At 37.3% G+C, this 23,197-nt stretch overlaps 2 protein-coding genes across 5 annotated transcripts in view; one reads left to right on the top strand and one right to left on the bottom strand.

Annotated features, from left to right (window-relative positions):
• LOC133529207 (flotillin-2) overlaps positions 1 to 23,197 on the top strand; it is a 405,995-nt gene that overhangs the window by 62,064 nt on the left and 320,734 nt on the right. The gene's annotated exons all lie outside the window — the stretch shown is intronic.
• LOC133529266 (glucose dehydrogenase [FAD, quinone]-like) lies at positions 1,103 to 22,649 on the bottom strand. Of its 3 annotated transcripts, none has more exons than XM_061866957.1 (2): positions 22,523 to 22,649; positions 1,103 to 5,451 (listed from the first exon to the last, which is right to left on the bottom strand). In XM_061866957.1, exon 2 carries the CDS (start codon positions 5,449 to 5,451, stop codon positions 3,583 to 3,585), a length of 1,869 nt encoding a protein of 622 aa, XP_061722941.1. In that variant the 5' UTR covers positions 22,523 to 22,649; the 3' UTR covers positions 1,103 to 3,582. The 3 variants fall into 3 exon arrangements, with proteins under 3 accessions (XP_061722941.1, XP_061722940.1, XP_061722942.1); XM_061866956.1 differs by lacking the exon at positions 22,523 to 22,649 and adding an exon at positions 6,770 to 6,956; XM_061866958.1 differs by lacking the exon at positions 22,523 to 22,649 and adding an exon at positions 5,618 to 5,761.

Here is a 23,197-nt window from a genome sequence, read left to right on the forward strand (position 1 = left end):
TAATCAAAAAGGTCGAAAAAGGTTCCATACTATTCTTTGAGGATATTACATTAGGAGCTTCTAACACACAGGCTGTTCCAAAGTAAAAAATGGTAATTTGTTAATTTCTTCGAAACCGCTACACCGGTTGTTATGATACTTTGTACACTGGTTCTAAATACCCTAATGCATATGTACATTTCGGCTTTGTCCAATGGCTAGGCACACACTGTGTAGTCTGTCAAGGCATTCGTCAGTCGACAAAAGCTGCAAATTTAAAAAAAATAAGCGTGAATGGTCATCGTCTCAAAAACAATTGAATTTCGCACCTTGTTCTACTGACAAACTTGTTTGACCGGCTGTACCTACTTATATTTACCTTTTTTATGGAAATCGTTGGTACCACCACCACCTTACAGAAAACCGCAGCCAAATAACACTTGACCCTACTCATAGTGTTGTGTTCCTGCCGGTGAGTAAGGTTGCCAGAGCTCAACGAGGGGGGGTGGGGTTAGGGTCGGCAACGCGCATGTAACGCCTCTGGAGTTGCAGGTGTACATAGGCTACGGAGACTGCTTACCATCCGGCAGGCCGTATGCTTGTTTGCCACCGTCGTAGTATAAAAAAAAAAATACGGGTAACCTGATACCCGTTCCTAAGCGCTAACCTATTGAAGGGGTATGGATTATAAATTATAACGCTTATGCCATTTTCAACTATCTCTTCGTAAAAATAGAATGAAATATTACTTATTTATGTTTAAAGTGAAAGACTGGGTGTCATAATTTTTGAATTAGGAAGGGGATACCCTTTCGTTTCGTATCTCTGAAAGGGAAACCCTTTCCTAGAGCTAAGTCAAATGAACGGGTAAGCAAATCAAAAGGAAAGCCAATCGTTGGGGTTATTCGATAAACAACTAAGCCATTTGGAGGTTTTTTCTGGGAAGGGGTGGACGGGTCTCTGTTTGACAGTTGGCTTCCCCATTTCAAAACTTGTTTTTCCTGTCTGGGATCAGATTACAAACGATTATTTATGATTGACTTAGGTTCTTGTTGTCTCCTAAAATTGAGTACTTACCGCTCGGACAGTTATTGTTCGGGTCAATAAATAAATAGACATGTCGCTTGATGGCATTTGTTTATTTGGTTTACAACATTCTGTGTTTCTGTGAAATATACATAAGAATATTCTTGCTATATTCCAATGTATACTTACCTTAATATATTTTCTACTTAAAAATACAAAATAAATTACGTGTTTTGTTCATACCTAATCAATGCTTGATTATTTACATACAAATAATAAGTGTCAATAAATAGTTAGATACTAACTTACTATTACAGTATACATGGTGTTACTTTACCGCACTTGTGCGATAATTAGCACATTACGTGATTCAAAAATGTGTACTGTGAAACGTACGATACATGTGCGAATAGGTAATTCGAAATTCGTGTCAATTAAAGTCAATTTAAAACACACCCTTCGGTCGAGATTTAATTTATCGTCACTCGTTGCGTATTTCCTATTTTTCGCACTTGTATCGTAATATACTATTTCATCACAGTTGTGGTAAGGAAGTCGTCCGCCCTTGTAATGTTTCCTCCACATTTTTACTATACTTCTCCCCAGGGAGTTATTCTTATTAGGTACCCCGTTTTTTGTTTTTGTTATTACCCCGTAAACAAAATGGCCGAATGATTTATTTATCATTCTTTAATTGTAATTTATTTATTTAAAAATGTAACTTCTTTGAATGTTTGTTGTTCGTAACCCGAATGTGTAGTGTTAAATGTCAATTGAGAATAAACGATTATATTATCCAAATAGATATTTCAGCGTGTAGAACATACGAGTATATGAATAACGACATAATATCGTAATCTTGCTCTACAAGAATATTACATACCAAACCAAACATCGTCAGAATTAAAAGTGATTTTTCAGCTGTCTTTATCTTGACCAAATATGATAAAAACATGTAACTTGGATGGTAGCAAGAACTCCAACTTTTTAATCCATTTGGCAAAAAAAATCGCCGTTTTTAATTGGATATTAATCTGCAATTATGTATTACGTCTGTTCTAGTCCGTCTCGTCAGTTCATATAATTGACCTTTCCATAGTTACATCCTTACATCAGGGTGCGTAGCTAACATGCCAATCGTATCCGCTCCGTAGCGAACGAAACGCAACTGTCACTCTGTCACTGTCGCACTAATATGGAAGAGTGATAGACAGACACAAAGCGTTTCCTTGTCGTAGCGCAAGCGATTTTCACCTTGACTAATAGGCACCCTGAAATCTAAAACTAAATATAACGCCTCCACTGGATTTGGAAAGTACCTACTCGTATCAGATCATTATTGCCGCGAGTGCAGAGCAGGCGTCAAAAAAAGATTTAAGTAGTAAGTCGATTTGTAGTATCGTACAGTCAAGTTAACAATCATCTTTACATGCCATTGACCAAAATATTTACACCACTAACAATAAGGACCTCTAAATATATTATTCTCAAAAATGGACGGCAAAGTCGACTTTGCCGGTTAAAAAATAGGTCGCGAAGTCATGTCAAAACGATTTCGGGTCTGCAATGTTGCATAGAAATTCCATTATTAGTCAAGTTTCAAACTTGAAAAAAAGTTGAAATGACCATTAAACAGCCACAGCCACACCGATGATGATCAGTACTTATTATTATGTTGGTATCGCGACTATTTAGCTGTCTCAAATAGATTGGCGTAATTTCGTCAGAAAATAAACTTCAATATTTTGATTTAAAAAAATAAAAAGGTGTCAAAGCAAATCTTTTCAGTTGTTTTTATATTTTTCTGTTAAAATATTTACCTACGTAAAAGCGTTGCTTCTGTAAAACATTTCTATTATATTTATATTTCTTGCACCCTTTTTGAGATTAGCACTATGTGTGTCTCGGCTGGAAGGTTACTTGCTGGCTTCGGATTGAATTAAACGGACTCCCAAAAAAACGAATCCTCAGCCTGCAAGTAGCTACTTTTTTTACTTAATCGTAAATATATGTATATTGATACACGAGGACTAAATTTGTGTCTCTATTTTCCTATTTGGTGACTGTCCATGTGTCTTGGTCAAACCTATAGCGTAGCCCAAAACTCACAACGTATTTTTACGTGTGACTGGTCATTTCTAGGAGCTAACTTTACCAGTGAAACTCCGAAACCCCAAACCCAAATTGATCAGGTAAATCGAGTTTAAAGAAGTAAATTGTCATTGACAAACCCCCATGAGGTTTGATACAATTTTAGGCAGATCTAGGAGTGTTGAAGTCGAGGATTGTCGAGGTCTACACGTCGAAAAAAACCTCGCCCGGAGAATTTCAAATGGTCATGTTTTGACCTACTTATGATATGACTAAACATTCATATTAAATAAGTAGATATCGAAGAAAAGTTCCCAACAACCGTCTCACCCGAATTAACTTATAAGGCGTGTAACTTATATGCGTTATCATAACACATTTTAAATATAGATAATTTTCAAATTACCCATATTTTACCAAAGTATTTTTGCCTCGAAAGTCGTGACATAAAATTTGCTATAAAGATTTAACAGATGATAATGCCGGTCATCTCCATTTACCCCAATCTTCTTTGATCATATCTGCTGCTTTTTCTGCTATCATAAAAGTGGGGGCATTCGTATGCCCAGACGGTACTGCAGGCATCACACTGGCATCAACTAGTCTTAAATTTTGAATTCCGTGTACTCTTAGCCTAGCGTCGACTACAGCTGTCGGATCGTTCTCTGGTCCCATTTTGCAAGTGCCGCTCTGGTGGTAGATTGTAAACGTAAACATCCGCGCTTGACATGCAAAGTATGCATCGCTTCCAAAGGGACCATATTGTAAGCATTCTTCTATCGGTACGTCGTACATCTTTGTGTCCATTTTCCTCATCGAAGGTTGTCGCGCTATTTGGATACTAACTTTTATCCCTTCCACAATTTTCTGCAGATCTTCTGGATCGTCAAAATAATTTGGAATTAATAAAGGCGAAGCCTTAGGGTTTCTGCTCTGTAGCATCACCCTACCGCGCGATTTCGGCCTCATTAACATGGGAAATACCATGAAAGTCTCGGCTCTGCCAAGCGGACCATAGGTGTCTGTAAATATTTGATCGTCAAAACCAAAGTTTCTGCGTAGCAAAGGGTCTGAATTTAGTCCACCGGTTATAAATAACAGCTCCATATCGGGCCATCCCGTAGTATTGAACTTATCCTTCAAATCCATGAAAATCAGAGCTTCGCACCCTCCGGGTATGGATAGTGGCCCCTTATGTGTTCTCATCCATTTAAAAACCACATCTAAATGATTAAATATATACTCTGTAGATATAGATACGTTTTGTGGCCGGACTACGTACTGTACCCCTCCAGCGGCGATATGGTCCATCAAGTTGTAACCAACTGCTAGATCTTTTATTACAGGTATTTTCATTTCTTCCAAATGACTTCTTGGTCCTATTCCTGATAACATCAGCAATTGAGGCGTGTTAAGGGCTCCGGCCGATAAGATTACTTCTTTTTTCGCAAATATTTTGTATTTCATATTATGTTTTTCTAATTCTATACCTATTACTTTGGCTTTGCTGTCATCTAAAATCAGTTTCGTCACTAGACTTCCTTTTGATAGGTGAAGATTTTTTCTTCCGTTAATAGGGTGCAAGTAGGCCCGACTGGAACTGTGGCGTGTTCCATTTTTCATAGACAGCTGCAAAAACGATACTGCGGCTGGAGTAGGGCCATTATAATCGCCATATTTGAAACCTAACTCTTGAGCTCCTTTTACCCATGCTTTTCCTTTTGTAGTACGAAAAGGCGCATGTTCAATGTTAACGTGGCCACCCTGTTCGTGATATTTGGGGTCGTTAAATGAACGTATGTTGAAGTTTTCAACTTTTTTGAAATAGGGAAGTACGTCGTCCCATCCCCAGCCTTCGTTGCCCATCGCTTTCCAGTTGTCGTAGTCGTAGGGTGATCCCCTGGTGTAAATCATGTAATTTAGCACACTGGAGCCTCCCACTACTTTTCCGCGGGGCCAGTTGCATTGTTTGTTCTCAAATCCGGCGCAGTACCTTGACGACGCTTTTGTTTTATACTTCCAGTTGGCGGATGAGAACTGCAGGTAGTTAGCGACCAGCGGAATGTCCATGATAAAGTTTTCGTTCACTCCGGCCTCCACTAGTAAAACTTTCCATTCTTTAACTTCAGTGAGCCTGTTAGCTAAGACGCAGCCTGCAGTTCCAGCGCCGACGATGATGTAGTCGTACTCCTGGAGCAGCTCGGTTTGGTCGGGGGGCTCGTTGTCGTACTGGTGGCCGCCCTCGTTCAGGAAGTTGGCCAAAGAGGTGACTGGGTTCATGAGCTGGCCATCCGCAGCGGAAGCGGCGAAAATAATCCATAGTGCTGCCGCGATCGGCGCGTGCTGATGTTTCATCTGAAACGAATACAAGACATTATTAATTACATTATCTCTGAACTCATTGACAATTCAGTTTTATGGCTTTGACAATAAACTGCTAAAAAACCTTTCAAATAGCTGCAAATGATAAAAATACTGGCCTAGTCTAATCGTCTATGTAACATGAGTTGATAGTTGTTACCTAGGTATACCTAATATAAAACCGCCTTCATGAACATCATTATTAATACGACGTCAAGCTTCTGTTTAGGTTGTCTATGCGGACTATCTCTAATTTGTACTAAGTAATTACAGCATACACGCGCACAGATACGCCTGGCTGAGTGTCAAGTGCAATGTGTACCTTCAAACGATGCAAGTGATGCCTAATATAAGGTTTAGAGAGCAACCTTGCTAACTAAGTGATGCTTTCATCTGTGCCCATTACATCAACCGTGTCTGTACTTAAAAACTCATTCAATAGTGTAACTTATGGTATGAGAACAAGGTGTACAATTGCATAAGTTTTCCGGTGTCTGCTGCGCTATAGACCTGGGAATAACCTAATTACACATTTCAACGCGTTTGATGCATAAAACTGGGTGGTTGATGTTGATGACATAAGTATCTGTTGTAGTATAATTCCATAAACGTTCAGTGATAGCCATGGCGCAGTAAGATGATAGGCCTGCAAAAACCAAGAAAATGCATCAAATAATGTATGTTTAATTATACGTGTCTCTGTCCTGCAGCATTGAAATCTTGTCGTGATAAGTGACAATTTAAATATCTACGACTGGTTTGTGGAGTTTGACAACCAAGTATTAAGGAAGCATATTTTGAATACTATTTTAAACAATTACAGTACATTATTTTATGTTGTGGGTGCTCAGACTACGATATATACATAATATATAAATACTTAAATACATAGAAAACAACCATCACTCCGGAACAAATATCTGTGCTCATCACACAAATAAATGCCCTTACTGAGTTTTGAACCCAGGACCATTGGCTTCATAGGCAGGGTCACTACCGACTTGGCCAGACCGGTCGTCTGGTTGTACATCCGTTCACAAAAACAGTTTGAAGGAGTTTTGAACAAATTTAAAGTATAAGGGTTTATGCAGGCGAGAAAACGATAACGTGGATAAAATTCCAAAAAATGTTTTCAAACATTTTACATAACAGCTACTCCATATAAAAATGAACTGTCACAGGGATCATAATTCGACGCGACAGGCATAAAACTGTGGATGGCACTTGAAGGGATAAATTGCATTTTTAAATAAGAGCACCATTTCTTTGATTAGATTTCATTGATGCGTTCTAATTACAATGGAAAACTTACATGACGAAGCGAAGGACGGGCGGCATTTCTGAGTGAATCAGACAGGTGGTGCATTATATATCATAACTGATGTTACGCAAAAATTCTATTGATCTATTGCAATATTGTTATCTTTTAACGATTTTGATATATCAGCGATATTATAATATATTGCTTATTTATCTATTGTAATGATTTGTTGTAAGCAAGTCTGATACCATTATTTGTATCTCTTTGGATTTCACGGGCCTATAAATCCTGGTCTTTTGATAGGCTTGCGTGGGGATATAGATACAATACGTAGAGGCCCCTTTGAGAGCTTTAATGTCATGTAGAACGCCTGCTGGAACCCGTTCACAGGCGCAACAATAAACACCCATGAACTCGTCGCAGCAGGTATTGGATCTATTGTAGAAAAAGTGAACAGTACAGTGGAAACTGGGTTAGTGGAATCGCAAGGGACCGGCTGTTCAGTTCCACTTATCCAGTTTTCCACTTAAACAGGTTCAGATAAAACGTTTTCTCACTTACAGAGGCACTCGCTAACAGAGGTTGTGGATGCTAGTAGTATCGCTTATAGAGGTCACGTATAGTATGGTCAAATAAAAGATCAAGACTTTAAATATGTATGTATGTAGATATGTATTAACAAAAAATAGGTATGTAATCCTGACTTTAAAAAACAATAATGTAAATATTTCAACTGTACTGTACTGTAAACAGGCAGTGCTTATCTAACAGCACGGCATCGTACCACGGCTAAAAGAACTAAACTCAACGATGTGTGATCTCATACAAAATAGTTAAAATACGAACCATAACGTTAACGAAACAAACTACCCTCCTTGTGACGGTTTATTAAAAATACAAATTTTATAACGCCGAGCTGTTCCACTCATAGAGGTTTCGGAGACGACTGCTTCCAGTTACAGAGGTGAAAATAAGAAATTTTCGAAAAAATTGATTCCGCTTATAGAGGTCTCAAAATTCCACTTATAGAGGTAATTCGTTGCCAAGGGACTGGAACCGAGAACTTGGGTCCCATTAAAGAGGTTGTCCACTATCCCAGGTTCCACTTATCCAGTTTCTACTGTATAACGGTATATGGATTGAAGTTTGGGTGGGTGGAAAATGAGACTGGGTTATTGCAAAGACGTCCGGGCACCTGCTATAACAATGTTTTCACTGCTATCGAGGCAGGCCGCCCACTATATGGGCCCCTGAAACTGCCGTCGTGAATACGACCAGGAGCAACACCGGTGTGGGCGGCTCAGGGGTGTCCATCGCTTTCTACCCAGTGGCTGATAAAAGCCACTGTGTCAACTTACGTCTTATGCATGTTTCACTTCCACTCTTGGAGCATATAGCTCTTACGACTCCGCTCTGGACGGATAAAGGTAAGCCAAGGTTGAGAGTCCTGCGGGTCCCCTTGGGGTCCACTCCGACCGACGAAAACACACCGGAGACGGAGCCCCTGATCGACTCTCAGGAGTACGCGGGTCCGTGGGGTCTGGGGTCGTTACTGCTACAGCTCGCAACTGATACCGTTTATTATTAGTTAGGTATCTATTTGTAGAATTTGAAGTGGTACATATTTTAACAATATTTTTCAAGCTTTGTTTTCGTCGCTAAACCTATGCCTTTTTATAAATCCTTGCCTTTAGGTGTAAAAACAATGCCGATTTGGATCTTCCTCTATCACTACGTATTCTCTATACAATCAAATTCGACCGTGAACTCGAGAGTTCATGGCCCCCCGAAAATTTACAGATGCGTTTGTTGAATTTTCATAACATAATGTACGGTTTATACGACAAATATTTTCAAATACAGTTAATTATGTATAAAATGTTTTAAAAAACACCTCGTACATTTTGAGAAGACTGTCATTTGAGTAATGACAGTCTCATCTGATAGTATTATGTTTGGTTCTTTGACGTATATATCAATCATGATTTTGGTAACCTATGACGACGATGTGCGTCATATAGTACTGGCGTCATAATAACAGGCTCTTGGAGTCTTGGCGCGGAAAACCCGATGGCCGATCGATAACTCTAAGCCTTTCGTTCGTTACAACTCAAGTAATGATTATTATTTATTTACCATTCAACAAATGGACCAAACAGAGGTACGCAGAAATGTTGCAATGAGAAAAGTTCATGGATTTCAATATTCGCTTTTTGTTAGTGGCCGAAAAATGTTGTGTTTAGTTAATTCTTTGCATTTCAATCAGCTGAGGCCCAAATTTACGAAAGGAACTGTCCTCTGACCTCACAAGAAGGGAAAGATAAGTTCCGTTTTTTTCGCCGTGTTTTCCTTAACCGAGTGAAGTTTTGTTTATTAAGTTATAAGTTCCTAGAAAATTGTATGAGCCTATTCATGTTGAACCTCCGCTTTGAAAGTTAGTCTTAACCACACTGTTACCACAGCTTAACAATTATATCGTATATTTTTCTAACTCAGAGTACTCGTAATAAATAAGGTCATGCTGTAATTGAAAAGCTGTGGCACATCTTTACCCCCATATAAAACAAACAAACAAATGTGCATAAGCTAAGTTCAATTACTTTCCGGTTTGTTTTACATCTCGATGCAGTCCTCGCCCTTGGAGTAGACGCCATGACGCGGGAATGCAAATTAAATTATTCACGCGATCTGATTGTTAAATGTGCAAAACGACGAAGGCGAGAGATTTTTATTGTGTCTTCTAAACGCGAATTTTTTAGACATAACTGGTTCATAAATAATAATGGGGAGCCGTCTAGTAACTTTTTGAATCAGGTGCAATAACCTCTATCTGCTCACAAACCTTAACCTAACAGGGTAAACGCAAATTTTAAATTGTCATAAAAATATTTTAACTAGAAGTAGAATTGAAGGGCTTTCGTAGCCGGGCCGTTAGAAGGTAAGAAGAAAACTTCCTAAAGATAAGACAGTATTTTGAGACCATCGGGAAAGACCAGGCTCCTGTTCACCACGCCGACATCAGTAGTCTGTAATACAGAGGGTCTGTAATTTTTTAGGGTTCCGTACTCAAAGTGTAAAACGGGACCCTATTTACCAAGACTCCGCTTTCCGTCCGTCAAATTTTCACACATGATTATTTCTGTTGCCACTATAACAACAAATACTAAAAAGTACGGAACTCTCGGCGGGCGAGTCCGACTCGCAATTGTCTGTTTTTTAGGGTTCCGTAACCAAAGGGTCAAACGGGACCCTATTACTGAGACTTCGCTGTCCGTCCGTCCGTCTGTCCGTCCGTCTGTCGCCAGGCTGTATCTCATGAATCGTGATAGCTAGACAGTTGAAATTTTCACAGATGATGTATTTCTGTTGCCGCTATAACAACAAATACTAATAACAGAATAAAATAAATATTTAAGGGGGGCTCCCATACAACAAACATTTTTTTTGCCGTTTTTATAAAGAATGGTACGGAAGGGTTCCGATTTGCACTTGCCCGGTTTTTTTTATTATTATCGCACCTGTCAGCTTGGTGAAATAGTGGCTAGAGAAGTGCGTTTATATTAGTCTCGTGTTGAATGAGCCTCTTACCATGACTGTCCGAGAAGAGTCCCTCCTTCGACCCCCTTCGAGTAGAGTGCTCTTCATATTAACACATATTTTCACCTCTTATTTATGGGATGAATTCTGGGATAAAAGGTGTTCTGTATTACAGGTTCTTCATTGCCCGTGCCCTATTTCAACCAAATTCGTGAAATTCGTTCAGACGTTTTTGGGTTAATTCAACAAAAAATACGTACCTAATTTAGGGCATGTCATTAGCAGCAAATTAATTATTTTCATAGCGTTGATTTTGAAAGTATCAGAACGTTTAAAAATCCTACTTTTGACACATAATGATATAACACAAAATATTTTTGTAAAATTAGCTACAAAATAAATAGGTATTCTATTATTTGAGTGGTTTTCCTGTAAATTTCTAGTCTGCATCTTTGCACCTACACAACATACCTACGAATATTATACTAAGTAATGACATAATGCGACAGGTAATCTAACGCTATAAAATTCATATTATTGGTGTCGTTGATTGTCTTTAATATCAATTTCTCATTATCGTATCAAAAATGACACGTGTCATCGTTATAAGCAACGAGGGGAGTGTGTATGCTTGCACAAGTTGCGCAAATGTCAATTCGCATAATTATATTTATTTTTTATAAAGTTATTGATCATGTTATTACGAGCAACAAATGTCAATGGTCTAGAGTAGGGGCCGGCAAACAGCGGCTCGTGTCGGTACCTGTACGGCTACCACAAGTTTGACACTGCTAAGGCAGTCGTGATATGGCTACTGTTTTAAAATTTAAAATACAAAGATTGTGTTCAATTCTGTTTTTTTTTTGTATATACTACGTCGGTGGCAAACAAGCATACGACCCGCCTGATGGTAAGCAGTCTCCGTACCCTATGTATGCCTGCGACTCCAAAGGAGCTACGTGCGCGTTGCCGAGCCTAACACTCCGCACCCTCGTTGAGCTCTGGCAACCTCCACAATTTTTATTAATTATTTAATTTTGTTTATTTTCCAATATCAAGCTTGATTAGATTAGGGTTAAGTCACACCTGGTAAAAATAAAATACCTGGTAGAAATATTAGAAATACCAGGATTCTTCTTAAGCCGGACACATACAAGGTCAAACTATTAAAGCAATTATTTCTCTAAATTTAGAGAATCAAGTACTACTTATATTATTAGCAAATTTATTATAGGTACGGGTTAACTTGTGGGATCAGGTAATTCCACGACGGAGAGCGAAAAAGTGTTTTAAAATAAATATTTAAGTCCGAGAAATTACTACCATTACACTTAAGTGGAAAGTATACTACGTGGTCCTTCATATAAAAAGAGAAAACGTTTATCCACTTCTCTTTTTGTTTCGAAATGGAATTTCATACAAAAAATTCCGTTATTTCGTTAGATTCGAAAAGCTATTCTTCACTCTAATTGACACATGAAAGATACTTCCATTCGACCAATGGGTTTCAAACGACGGTATATATTTTTCCCTTAGGTCGCATGGTCCGACTGGCTAGTCCGATCAATCGGAATACGAATATATTTTTTTCCCGCTGGCTCGATTGATCGGAGTATAAGGACTTCTCTAATTCTCGTAGTCCTACTATCGGAGTAACGGGATTTTAAAAGTTCGTCTAGTTCGATCGACCGAACCACGAGGTCGTGTTTTCTTCCTGTTGGATCGATTGATCGGACATAACTGTAGACTTGATATTATTGCTAAGTCCGGCTAATGACACATAAACGTTATCTCATCTTAACTCACTACTAGACACTGGCAATTGATAAGTTTTCTATATGTTCTCTGATAAATATGTAAGATTTTAAATTAAAATAAAATTTGGGTTAAGAATATACCTACAGGGTGGAATTAGATTTTGGGTCAGTAAGGGTAGCTACCAGATCCCGTGCTGCTAGGTAAAAATGGCCTTAAGAGACCATCCCTCGATTTCAAATTGATGAAAATTGGCGGTAACAGATTTCCGGTAAAACATACAGGGTGCGAGAAAAAGGTCATTTTGTTGTTGTTTTTGATGCCAATCGACTCCATTCCTACCCAGGATCACGTCGAAAGTAAGAAAACACTTTTGTTACCAGAAAAGTGTTAAAAACCAGATGTTGGTAGAGTACAAAATTAACCAAAAAATATCGGTCGGACTAACAGGAAAAATAAAAGTTGTGTGATCGGATTAAGAGGATTTTTCAAGGTCTCGTGGTTCGATCTATCGAACTAGACGAACTTTTAAAATCCCGTTACTCCGATAGTAGGACTACGAGAATTAGAGAAGTCCTTATATTCCGATCAATCGAGCCAGCGGGAAAAAAATATATTCGTATTCCGATTGATCGGACTAGTCAGTCGGACCATGCGACCTAAGGGATATTTTTATTCGAGTACTTACTTAGTAGCTTAAACTAGACGTAGGTTTTAGTGCTATTAATCAATACTGAAAGATTTAATTAAGTCTTAATTACCAAAGTATACTTAATTAAGTTTAGATTTTTTTTCGAGCGGCAATGTATTTCGTACATCATGGAATCAATGGTCACCATTAAATGCGACGTATTCGATTAAAACAAAGTAGTGATATATTGCTTGCTGAATTATTTCATATGGAAAAATAAAAGCCGTCGATTTCTTATGAAACCTATGAAAGTGTGTGTAGAATAACTACCCTTTGATTATACAGTCGTATCAAAAATACACACTGTATACTGAAGTCAGTAGCACTGACGAACACAGAACAAGACGAATGAAATTATTCGGCAAAGATTCAAAAGCCTCGCGTTAAACCTTCGCTAATACCGCGTAAGTACCGACTCACGAACCCATACAAATTAAAAGCACACCGTAAATTCAACCAGATAGGACAACAATTGATAGTAACTGTCAATACGAAATTTTTCCTCATGTGTCACTGGCCGGTTTTTTTAATAAGAAATTCATAGTTTATTTTTTTAATAAGAAATTTATAGTCTATAGGACGTTTTGTCCTTGAGTCTCATCCGAGGGCAGTAGCCCCGTAGCGACTCGTTCTCTTGTAAAAGTTGTAAGATCAAGTTCAAGTTTTTTCATAGCTGGCTGGCATTTGTGAAGTTGCTAGCTGATGTATTTTTTTTAATCTGAGGTCCGGCTGCAGCATTGATGAATCTCATAAATGAATATTTAAAATATTTAGGAGTACGATTGTGATATTAAAGACGTAATTAAACGGTTGAGGTTAATAATCTAATAAAATTTTCCTGTTTAGGAAAACGTGTCAATTTATAATAAAAAAGCAGGAAGCATTTGAATAAGCACCATTTTAACTCGCTTAAGGTGCAGTAGGTTCAGCCAGCAAAGTTTATGAAAAAACGTAGCGAGGTTTTAAATCACAATACGGTTGGCAAAAATTTAATTGAGTCCTTCCTTTAGTATCTTCATTAATTCGAAATCTGATTTTTTTGACTTTCGCTCGATAGAAAAAATCACGAACATATATCAAAAACGCACCTAGAAATGATTATTTTTTGCATAAAAGCTAAAAATATTTATAGTGCTTCTAAAAATGCGCAATTTTATTTTTGATTAAACTCGTCCATTACTTTTTATTTGTTAAAACTTACAAAAAAAAGTAAAAACATGATATCCATGATTCCGGACGCACATAGTCATTTTGCTCACGCTTGCGGTCAGTGAGAGTGAGAGAAGAACCTATACCCATGGAGCAGTTCTTATGGTAAAAGGGGCATACATCCTGATTTACTACTGGCTTCGGCGTCAAGGGAGTCCGGGGAGTAGCTCCGGGCGTATCCTTCGCCAAAACCTTCCTTCACACCCTTCGCATTGCGACCTGTCTTCAGCTTGGAGGCCGCATATGTGCTCCACATAGGTGCCCATGCGGCAGTGAAGTCGACGATTTAGGCCACCACGGGTTATCCGGGTATACGCCGCACTAAATGACGTAATCCGCCGGTCTCCTATAACCGTTAACGTGCCAGCTCTGCTAAAGCCAACTGGCATCGCTAGAGGCGACGGCAAGAGACCGGACGGTATGTCTCTGGTTTCCTGGAGTTAGGGAAGGGTGCTATTGTGGGACGGGACGCTACATGCGTAGACACACTGGCTCCTTCCCACCTCACCGGAACCAGTAACTAAGTAGGTGCGGCCGATAAAGCGGCCGAAAAGATAAGATTCAATTATACATCAGGAGTCCCTGTCCCGAGTATATTTTCATGCCGTTTGGGGAGGAGACCCTTGGCCCTTGGGGTCCCAATGCTCTAAAACTTTTCAAAGAGCTGCCCAAGACTGGTCGGCTACACTGGCGACCGAAGAGCTGATAGCTTTCTCGCGCAACGTATTAGCATCGTAATACAGCGGGGAAATGCTGACAGCATCCTCAACACCATGCCAAAGGGGCCAAATTTTTTTAACGTATTTTGTTTTATTTTGTATTACTTTTTAGTGTTAATTAAGTTTATTTTATAAATAAGTTAGTTGTTTTATTAATGAATTATTTGTTTCAATGCATTTGTAACGCCTACTGAAATATGTAAATTTATTCATTTACGCTACCTAAAGGTTGTCTGGAAGACATCGCTTTTAGCCATAAGGCCGCCTGTTGTTTACCTCTGCTTGTGTTTCTGATTTCTTTTGTATTGTTTCCTTTAAGTGATGTGTGTAATAAAGATATTTGTATTGTATTGTAGATTATGTTTATTAAACTAAATGTTTAAACTACGAGTAATAGGGATTGGATAAAGGTATTAAAATGATAATTATTAATAAATAATGAATTTGGCAGAATTACACAAGTGTAATATTATATGGCTTAGTAAACATATATTTTTCTATTGTTTCAGGTATGACTGGCGATATACGGGATAACAAAGTGTTTTTAGCTTAGAATACATTCAAAAGTGGGAAAAAAGGCCCATATGGTGGAAATATTTTGTGTCCTTGCAGGTCTTGGTAGCACAGATGGCAGAACTGGGCTAGCGATCCAGTGTCGTGAGTTCAAGTCTAACCCCAGACAGTAAAAAATTCCACTTATAATTTTTTATCTAAGCTTGATAACAAAGTGTTTTTGTTGGTACATGTAAATACATGTATATGTATAGTTTCAAACTATAAGCAGGTAGGTCAGCATTTTATATAACATTACCTAACAAGACTAATTTAGCAATATCCTGAAAAAATAAGTCGATATATACTACCTTCAAAATGTGATTTAACCTTGATTTTTTGGCAATTAATTATTATAAGAAAATTCATTGAATTATTTAGTGCCTAACACTTGTACATAATTATGCATATTGTTTGCAATAAAGATTTGTTTAAACAAGTTGACATGTTTAACGACATGCCTACCGGCAACGCGCACAGTCATGATAAATACTTACAATTCAAAATCAACCTTTGACTTATTACATTATAAAAAAAACATTTTTTTTTGCAAATCTGACATGTACAATGTTGTTAGGGCAGGTTTTGATATTCCAGAAGACCTGTTGTTTTTACTTTATGTAAAGATTAGTTTATTGTCAAAATGTCATCGGGTCATCTTTCGAATGTATGTATGTATAGTCAGCAAAACAATTAGCTATGCATAATTTAATACAACTAATCACATTTTTACCGTCATTATTGAGCGTTATCGTCGCCTATGCTAATCGTATTTCTACTCCAGTTCACTAGGTAAATTTAACACTAGAAAAGGTTTTGTCAAGGTTTCCTTTTTGCAATTATTTGCAAACTAATTTGCGAATAAGACCTACAGACTGAGTTTCAAAAACGCAGCTTTCTAGATCAGTGTCCTCCACATCTTTAAAACAAAATAATATGCGAAACTACTTTTTGACCGACACAAATCAGTCCACATTTTTTAAACTTCGTTATAAAATGTCACCTTTAAATAATGGTTTTTCTATGTAGTCAAGGCCCCAATTGTTAAACCTAATAAACAGAAGCTATGTATATGAGATACTCGATTCCTTGGTAACTCCAGAGACATTTTGACCAATAAATTTATTGTAAGGCATAATATATAATTTGGTTTTAAATGTTTTTTTTACATATGTTATAGTAGATTTCGCCAGCCTTGTTGTATTTATAAGTACAATTTAACATAAGTTTATTCTGCCTTACTTTATAGCGACTAACGCTAACTTTATTTATTTACTGTTACTTCTTCATATATATACGAATCGAAATAAGTAACTTTGAGTGAGTTAATTCCTTTTTTAACCCCTGATTCAAATATATTATAAGTATGACCACTTTCTGTGTTTGTATGTTTATCCGTCTGTGGTACCGTAGCTATTAAACTTTATTTAAAATTCGGTTTTATCGCGGAGGTTCTTTTTTCAAGATCAGTTCACCCGTTTCATTGCGTTAGAGGTTATTATTTTTTTAAATTCTAATAATGTTTTCATTTAAACGATTTTCTGTTATTTATTTTTCCTTGTCATTAGTATCCGCGGCACAGTGACAGCGTTCTTGAGCATTCTTGATGCGACCCGACTTCTTGTCATGAGAACTCTGTACCCATACAAATAACGTTTTCTATTTTTAGTTTTTTTTTCTAATACATACGAGTATAATATTGGTGACGCCAACAGACGGCGAGGCTACCAATAATTTAATTAGCTAATTTTTTGTTTATTCTGTCTACACAGGTGCCAATTGAAAATCATTATTTTTGCCCAAAGAATGAACATACAAAGTTTTATTCTAGTGGTAACATATGAATGGATGGATAAAGTTGCATCCGTCACTAGACCACTGATAACAACTGATTCCATTACAGTTGCCCCCAGTGGTAATACTTCGTCCCATTTGTCCCCTATAGCGGATGGGGCTATTTTTAACCGACATCCTATTATATATAACTATTCTGTTTTATTTGCTTGCTCTCTACTACAATTTAACAAAAGAGTTCAAGTGATGAATCACAGAAGACAAAATCACCACTAAACAGAGGGAATCCCGTAAGGGATACGTATAGGAGGTGCAAGCACGTACTGCTCGCCCTTGTTGGTCAAAAAATCTAGACTTACTAAGGTGGCATTCGAATATAGTCGAAAAATTAGGACCGGCTTCCTCGTGGCGAAGTGCGCGGATAGCTAAAGACGCTGGTTCGAATCCGGCCTTGACCACTGGAGGGCCTCGACACTTTTCTTATATGTTTCTGATATTTATATCTATATAGTAGTGAGTCTACTTTAAAAAAACCAGCCAGCCAACGCCAGAGCCAGAGCTCAACGAGGGGAGGGACGGGGTTGGGGTCGGCATGGAGACTCCTCTGGAGTTGCAGGCGTACATAGGCTACGGATACTGCTTAACATCAGGCGGGCCGTATGCTTGTTTGCCACCGACGTAGTATAAAAAAAAAAAAAACACATATTTATAAGGCAACACACAAAAATGAGTGGTCTACTTTGAAGTGATGCTTTTCAGAATAAAGAATAAATGGGCTAAATAGTCAAATTTTTTGTTTAGTGCAAATCGTAAAGGTAAAGGCCAAAGTTGTCACAAAAAAAAAGATATGTATGAAAAGGTATAACGAATATTTAAGAAAATGATGAATTTCTCGTCCCTAAATTATACGAAAATGATATATAACTTGCTCTAAGAACAGGAAGAAATATAACATAGATTTGACCTGGGGAACCGACTCTTTCTCCCCTCTTTTTGGGGCTTCAGCTATCAGCTTTGTTTGACTTGAGGAACAATCGTGCCAAGCGGCATCTCCTGAGACAAAAGTGCATACTCACTGCATTTACATACCCCACTAAGAATACTTTATAATTCCTGTATACAACTCATGATATAGAAACTGTTTAATTACTATGAGTAGAAACAATTAAACTGTAAAATCATGCCCATGTTTATCGCCCATCTAATGTCAATGTCGTGCCTAAGCATAGTTATTTGCCATGTTTGTTTTCAAAATAAAGTAAGGCATAAGAACAACCGATTCCTGGCTCGTCCCAATGAGTTATTCGGAAATATTATAAAAGCGATTTTATCGCTAAAAGCCTTTGGAAACGCTTAGACTTTTTATTTTACTTTTTTGCGATACTTTTGTATCTATAACAATTTGTTAACCTATTTGATTGATCGATTGATTGATTTTTATTGATCTGTTACATGTTTTAGCTACATCAATATCATAACCTCTCTATGTTTTCAGAAACGATAACTAACGGCCTATATTACCAAACCTGTATCTGTAGGTGCATCGTAATCTTTACTTTATCGATAACCGGTACGTTAATTACATTCAAATTTAGAACATCTCTGAGAAACAAAGAAATTTGATTTGGCCTCTATTCTAATATGAGTCGAGATGACGTCTTATTCGAAATAAAGTGTCAGTTGCAAACAATTTGAACAAATTTGGCATGTTACTTGATATCGAACGATATGGCAGTCGGCCCCGACTCTATTTTGTTTCTGAATAGAAATAAACAACAGATGCGTGACATGCGCGAAAAAGTTTGCATTACCGCAATTTTGACGTTTAATTAGTCAGTATAAAATTACTTTATTTTGTTGAAGCGTATGGTATTGATGTAAATAAAGTAGTGTATTTGTCGCATTAAAATACGAGTGTGGGTTTATGAAACGAATGAAATTCCCGAGGGTCTACAGTATGGGGTTTTTCGAAAAAGAAGTGTACAGGTTTTTAAAAGGTCAACAACGCGCACCTATGGAGTCGTCCATAGACTGCGATGACTGCTCACCATCAGGTGGGCCGTATGCTTGTTTGCCACCGCCGTGTCGTAGTATAAAAAAATTGTCTGTATTTAGTGCAAGATTTCTTTCATTGCATTTGCAACACCTACTGACGTGTATGTTTATTAATTTCCGCTACCCAAAGGTTGTCTGGAAAAGATCGCTTTTTAGCGATAATACGGCCTGTTGTTTACCTCTACTTGCTTTTGCATTGTTTTTATTTATTGAGGTATGCAATAAATTGTATTATTTATGCAATATAAAATCACTTTAGGTTAAATAATATTGTACTTAATTACTTGATAGCCACAAAAAGAGGGGTTAATGTGTACTTATTAGCTTCGTTTTTGCTTTGACTACGTCAACCCACTCAACTTTGAATTTATACTTATTACTGCTTTTTAGTTACCAACTTTTTATGAATTCATAATGTCTTATTTTTTACTGAATATAATGAGCTCTTTTACGAATACAGGCTTCAAGGATTTAATTAGTATTTTTTTACAAACATAATATTTGAAAATTAGTTATGGTTCTATTGTTTGTCGCTTGTGTCATTGCCTCTTTGCATATTATTTGTTTTTAAGAGGTCAGATGTATGTCCTTGAACTTAGTTCTAATATAGACGTATACAATGTAAACAATCTCAGGAAATTTCAACTTTTTTCAGAGAGATCTTATGACACAAAACGATATTTACGGCGACCAGTACAAAAGTATGGTAGAGTCGGACCACCCAAGCTTACTCTGCATAGAGTTTACAAGAACAAGGTGAGGATAGGAAGCAGGTATGATTATAATAAATGTCAAATTTCTTTGAAACTATGACGCTTATAATGACACTCAACACTTTTTTCGTCTAAGTCGGTGTACAGCAGCCGCAGAGCCTTTGTAAGAGCTCCGCGAGAAAAATAAATCAAAAACCAACTCTTATATATGTCTGGTCCACAGTTCAACAGTGACGAAGAAAAAACATTTATTGGCTTTCGTCAAATATTTCGGTTTCCGAAAGGGTTTCGTCACTTTCGTCACCAAAAAAGTTCGAGAACCACATAAAACTCTGCTGCTTAGATCGGAGTCCTTCATTCAAAGTTGTTATTGATGCCAATAAGTCTAAGATAGGTCTAAAATATAATACATTTCAGAATATTTCTTGGCTTGGGGCCATAATATAATATATAGACCTCAAATAATAATAATGAGGAATTGTGCTCCTTGTACGAAGTGGACCGAGCTTCTCGCGTAGATAAGATACCTACTACTTAAATAAAATAAAAAAATAAAAAAATATTTTTATTCAGTAGCTTACAAAACAAATATAATAATACTTAACCTACTAATTACTATATGCATAAGAATAAATAAGAAATGTATTTCGTGACGTTTTAAAACGAGATTAAATTTTAACTAAACTGCGTTTGCGTGAGTCATTGAGATAATTATTTATAATAAAAGAATTATCACTATGTATGTGGTGACCGAAATATTACAAAATCTTTATATCATTGATTAGGTCATTTGGCAACGATAATGTCCTGCATTTAATATACTATGATTATGTAATTAATTCATAATGTAATGCTGTGAATTATAATTGTTTTTTTGCAAAAATTACCTCTGGCCGTATTTTTGGCCCCGGTATTTTCGCGGGTCAAAGGTGTTAGTTTTTATTTTTCATCATTCATTACCACATTGTTATATTATATTATATGTCTAAAGTCAAGATCTTTGTCTCTGTAATTTGAATAGCTCTTTGAGATCTGAGAACTGCGATTTGCTAAATTAAGATGAATTTATACGTTCAAAATTGATAGTTAAATTAAAAATATCGGTACAACCAGGGAAAATATCTAATTATTTTAATAAAGCACACATCGGCACGATTGTAATTTTTGTGGTCCCCCTCCCCTACGCCCCTGAAGTGTCAGGACCAAATGTATATATGCGATCAACTATATTCCCCTTAATCTGGAAACGCTCAAAATTTTAGTTATAAAGCCTGACCAGTAGTAATATATGATCACGCGCCATATTGCGGAATTTAATTGGAACTAAATTTTTCATACTAAACTGAACTGTCATACATGAGACCCAACAGCGCCCTCTTGACAATGATCATATATTTCTGGTCGGTCTTTACTTACTTCGAACGTTATTAGCGGTGGCAAAACTCATTTTTGTGACTGACCAGATGTAGCACAAAATCAGTATGAATAGAAAACATGGGATGCCTCTGCCCACCAAAGGGACACGATGGGTTCGTAATATTATAAACTATTACTTATTAGTCCTATTACATCATTTGTTTACACCATGTGGTCACTGATGTGTATTTTGCAATTTTTCCACATCAAACGCGATTTAATCTGTTTACTTTTCGTTTTAGTTTTCCGTACCAAAAAGGTACAAAAGGAACCCTTATGGTGCGACTCTGTCCGCCCGTCCGTCTGTCTGTGCGTCGCATCGCTAAATATCTCGAGAACCATTTAAGCTAACCCAGACATTGGAAATATCTTTTTTAATTCTTTTTTATTAACTATGGAAAATGCCCAAAATGAAGAAGGGGCAAAATTCCAAAGTCTAGTGACTAGGTCAAGTGGGGTCCCTTATCTCCGAAGTTTACCGGCGCAAAACGTTTACGTGTTTATTTCACCTTAAATTTCTATGGGATTACATTAAATACACCTTTTTTTTAAAAATTAAACATCAATTTTTGAAACCGGTTCGCATGATAGACATTTATCCTCGAAAAACCAACATACGTGCATTACATTGCGCAAATTAGTTAGACAATTTGCCGATAGAGGGCGCTGTACACAATTATGCTTAGTATAGGTACTTCTGTTCAAAAGTCATTTGCCTTTATAGTTACTCGCACTTGACCGGTTTTATTTTCTATTTAGTTTAGCATTTTAGTTTCACGCATGCCGGCAACTATATTTCCGCTGTCCACTTATAAATAACTCCCAGTGTCTGTTCCGGGATCTTTACCATTTAGTATGGAAGATTTTAAATTTGAGCGAGTGTAGGTATGGTATGACACGCATGCGTGACGCACCGGTCACTTAAATTTCCATGGGCAGTTTTTTGTTACCATTTATCGATTCTGCGTAGGAAACACAAAAAAAAAGTTCAGTGACAAACAATGTTTAATTTTTTTTTCTCTGCTATTTGTTTATTGCGCTGTTGGTATTATTGTGATTTATGTACGTGTTATATAGGTCTATAACTATATTCAATACACCTAAAGCTCAGAAATAAACGCTTTGTTTCATGGTTTCACACCTAATTGTTTTATTACGTGACATTTCAACCATCCAAGACAAAAAAATATTGCTTCAATTTTAAAGCATAATATTAGATCCTTATCAGAATCCTGAACTATATCTTAGGATAGGAAGGATATGGTGGTTATCCCTAACTGTCCTACTAACAATTTTGGCGATTAATCTCAATTTCAATATTTAGCTATGTCCAATCTGGCCTAAGAAATATGTAAACACTTACATCTTTAAACCTGAAAGAAAATCCTTGTGTCACAACACTGTCACTTGTCGCCGACGCCGGTTTGCGTCCACCCGCGGCACGGTGCTCTTGAGAAGTAATCGCTATCACGATCCTCCGCGTAGCCCTGCCCGTGACCTTTAACTGATAGTTTAACAATCAGAACATAGTATAATGAACTGTAACATATCCTTTCAAGAGCGATTATGGTTTGTAAAGCCACATTTTCTTGTAAAAATGCACGTCACGCGAAATACCGGCTTTTGGGTTCCTTTGCTCAGTATGCAATAGTTAAGCCATTTTTTCCCTGTAGGGTAAATTTTCCCATTGATAATCATGGACAATTCATAATGGATACAATGTCTGTTTCTAAGGTTTGATTACTCAACGACTACCCCCTTATTAGGAGTCTTCTGTTAAATTTTGTAACTTTCTAAGTAACACAACCCTGCCAACACTGTGTGGTTTCACTGGACGGAACCCTTCTTGTTTGCGCTGGGTTCGCTCATATCAGATTCCTTGCTGAAGATCCGTTTGCGCACAGCTTTTTATTTTTTTGTCAAGTGCGGTAATTACCAAGAACAAGAATGTACGGGAACTGTAGTCTGTAAACTCGATAAGTAGAGAATACATGTCTGATGTGGGGGCCTAGCCAAGTGGCAGTCGTTTCCAGAAAAC

Source organism: Cydia pomonella, chromosome 20 (assembly GCF_033807575.1).
Source record: "Cydia pomonella isolate Wapato2018A chromosome 20, ilCydPomo1, whole genome shotgun sequence".
Taxonomy (NCBI): Eukaryota; Metazoa; Arthropoda; class Insecta; order Lepidoptera; family Tortricidae; genus Cydia; species Cydia pomonella.

Excerpts from the sequence above, each read along its gene's own strand:
- LOC133529266 (XM_061866956.1), bottom strand. The coding sequence starts at position 6,823 with ATGCACCACCTGTCTGATTCACTCAGAAATGCCGCCCGTCCTTCGCTT. Across the intron at positions 5,452-6,769 it reads CCCGTCCTTCGCTTCGTCAT|ATGAAACATCAGCACGCGCC; the intron begins GTAAGTTTTCCA and ends TATTCGTTTCAG.